At 44.0% G+C, this 2,954-nt stretch overlaps 1 protein-coding gene across 1 annotated transcript; it reads left to right on the top strand.

Annotated features, from left to right (window-relative positions):
- Positions 1-827: 827 nt before the first annotated feature.
- Positions 828-2,181, top strand: LOC106816232 (flavin-containing monooxygenase FMO GS-OX4-like). The gene is made up of 4 exons (XM_014820810.1): positions 828-948; positions 1,274-1,437; positions 1,576-1,893; positions 2,104-2,181. The coding sequence occupies exons 1-4, from the start codon at positions 828-830 to the stop codon at positions 2,179-2,181; spliced, it is 681 nt and encodes a 226-aa protein (XP_014676296.1).
- Positions 2,182-2,954: the final 773 nt, after the last annotated feature.

Raw genomic sequence — 2,954 nt, 5'->3', positions numbered from 1 at the left:
CATACGTACATAATAGAGATCATACGTACATAATAGAGATCATACGTACATAATAGAGATCATACGTACATAATCTCTATTATGTACTCTTGATAAATTGACCGGTCACTAGGACATCCTGCGATAACGATATGTAGATGATCGCAGAGACGTCACACGAGCCCGGGCTCAATGTATTTAATACATCAGTATAGTGTATAATATAGACACATCAGACTACATCCAGCTCATTTTTGCTGCATGGCAAAGGTCACATGATAACACAGCTCTAATGCGGCATATCAGGAGCTTATAAATGAACCATTTATAAGCTCCTGGGCATATGTACGTATGTGTGTTTTATTTATAGACGGCTACATTTCTGTGCAAAGTGCGAATTAAACGTTTCGCCGTACAAATATCTCTAACCTTGCTACACTTGATTCACTGCTTGATATAACTTGCACGTACAAGAAAACTGGAACCAGGGAAGTACGAAAGTAGCTCTAGAGTGCAAGGTAACCGCACACAAGTCGTTTGGTTAGATTACAAGCAACGCAAGGTAAGTGTCGTGTCAGAATACACGTTTTGCTGAGAAAAACTACACGAGCTGTTAGGAATAACCAAATTTAAACAATTCCTGTCCATGTAAAGATAAAACACATCGAAAACGATGATATTACGATCAGTATATTATATACCTAAACTCTTACGTAAGGGGCATAGACAACGGCGTAATCACATTATCATTGCACATAATAACAACCTTATAATGCCCTAATTAAGTTCAAACATGCATTATTTTGGGCACGTATAAAATATTATATATTATACGTTGAACATCTAGTATGGCACCATTACGAGTGGCTGTAATTGGAGCCGGGCCGTCAGGGTTGATTGCTGCCCGCATGCTTGCCTCACGACCACAAGATTTCGACTTCGAGGTTTACGAACGTGGACATAACATCGGTGAGTATGAATAAAATTAAAGCAATGTTTAGCCTAGTTGCGTTTGTAAGATGTGGCGGCATGCTTCTAACTGCGCTACGTAACGTAGAGCGTGACGTATGCAAACGAAATGCATATATGCCATAATTATGGTATACGTATGCCATATCAGCAGCTATCGAATCGGAGATATGTGGATGGGTATCCTATCCCTAGTCCATCTTTTATAAAGAAGATAGAAAGTTCACTTGACATGTTTCCCCCCATCCTCCACGCGGCACATCAGGATGCTAACACGCAGGTTGATCATTAGTACAGTCGTTTTAATTGCGCCTGCCTTAATTAGGAGGTACGTGGGTGTACACGGAGAGGACAGGGCTGACTGAAGATGGCTTCCCAGTACACTCAAGTATTTACAAGAACCTTATCACCAACCTACCTACGGATGTGATGGAATTCCCTGACTTTCCCTTCCCTTCGGATTCGAAGAAATTTATACATTGGAAAGAGGTGTGTATTGTTGGGTTCTAGTTAAAAATAATAGCGGACTTGACAACAATAACAGTGTAATTTATATAGAACCTGATGCAATGTAAACGTTATTTTCAGATTTATATTAAAACCTCGATTTCGTGATACTTTGCGTAGGTTCAAGACTACATTTTTGCCTACGCCGATCACTTCAACCTTCGCAAACACGTTCAACTGAATACAGACGTCACGTCTGTAAAACGCATCACCCCGAATCCAGTCTCATCAGGAGATGCCCACCAATCTCCCAACAGACCTCAGTGGTCGGTGCGCACGACTGCCCTTCAGGGAGAAGGCAGCGAGGAGAAGGTGTTTGATGCTGTACTAGTCTGCTCTGGACACTTTAGTGTCCCCCAATATCCAGACATTCCTGGTCAGGAGAGCTTCAGCGGGGTACAGCTGCACAGCCACGATTACCGCCATCCAGAACCTTATGCCGGTGCGCTCCCTAAATTAGTATAGATACCGGTTATTTTGTTATACGTGATACACCTAATATATAGTTAAGCATACAAGTGTATACGGGAATATTAAGCTGAAACAAAACCGCAAAACGCATACTTCGTATATTGCTGTAGTACATTATATCAGATGTCACGCCGCCGCACCGTCTACCGTAAAGTTTATAGACATTATTCTCTTCAGGCAAGCAAGTACTCTGATGGGAGCACTTGCCGTCTGCATTACATCATGAAAGATCTCTACCCTCACGATCCGAAGTGATCATATCACTCAGCGAGCTAAGACTCTAGCCTGGGTGAGCAAGTACAAAAAAGGCTCGTACCCACACAACTGAGGAACAAACGGATTCCCGCAGGCGACAACGGTAGCGTGTGACGTCACCGACGACACGCTCGAACCAGACGTGATTATTTTGCACCGGCTACAAAAGTATATCCGTTCCATTCCTCAGACGGCCTCGTGCGACTTCACTGTGTAGCGAGGGTACAAAGCATACAACATATTTAAAGCACATGATCCACACAGGACCACACGCTCATGTCACTCGCCATGGCGTAACAGCCCTTGAATCTCACTCGCTGTACCTACCAGATGCACGATTGTCGCTTACTGATCCTTGATGGGTCACTGGCGCTCCCTACGAGCAGTAATGAACAGGAGCAAACTAGAAGCTGACTACCGACGATCGGTTACTAGCGGACAGAAACGCCGCCACCCCCACAGTAGCGTATTCCCTCCCCGTTGCGATAACGGTGTAACTGCGAGTGAGATTGCCACTTTGCAAAGATCGTAAACGTCATGCCAGCCAAAGTACCGCTCCATTTGAAGCTGTCTTCGCTGGGCAAATATGCAAAAATGTTGATGACATATGAGGGACTACGCGACTCTGAATCCCATTTAGAGTGTCACCACAGTCCATAAGGCATAACCTCCAGAGTGGGCGCAACTCTAGCTGCACGGTGAAACATTCGATTAGGAGAATGTTTGCATATAGGATACGTAGATCGATATCCAGATGAGACGGGAGAACGACG

This window comes from Priapulus caudatus, unplaced genomic scaffold (genome assembly GCF_000485595.1).
Source record: "Priapulus caudatus unplaced genomic scaffold, Priapulus_caudatus-5.0.1 Scaffold1319, whole genome shotgun sequence".
Classification (NCBI taxonomy): Eukaryota; Metazoa; Priapulida; class Priapulimorpha; order Priapulimorphida; family Priapulidae; genus Priapulus; species Priapulus caudatus.
This window is presented reverse-complemented; position numbering and strand designations above follow the sequence as displayed.

Bases quoted from the DNA above. Each gene is read 5' to 3' on its own strand.
- LOC106816232 (XM_014820810.1), top strand. From the start codon at position 828: ATGGCACCATTACGAGTGGCTGTAATTGGAGCCGGGCCGTCAGGGTTG. The intron at 949-1,273 runs GTGAGTATGAAT...TGCCTTAATTAG, and splicing joins CGAACGTGGACATAACATCG to GAGGTACGTGGGTGTACACG. The intron at 1,894-2,103 runs GCCGGTGCGCTC...TATTCTCTTCAG, and splicing joins ACCGCCATCCAGAACCTTAT to GCAAGCAAGTACTCTGATGG.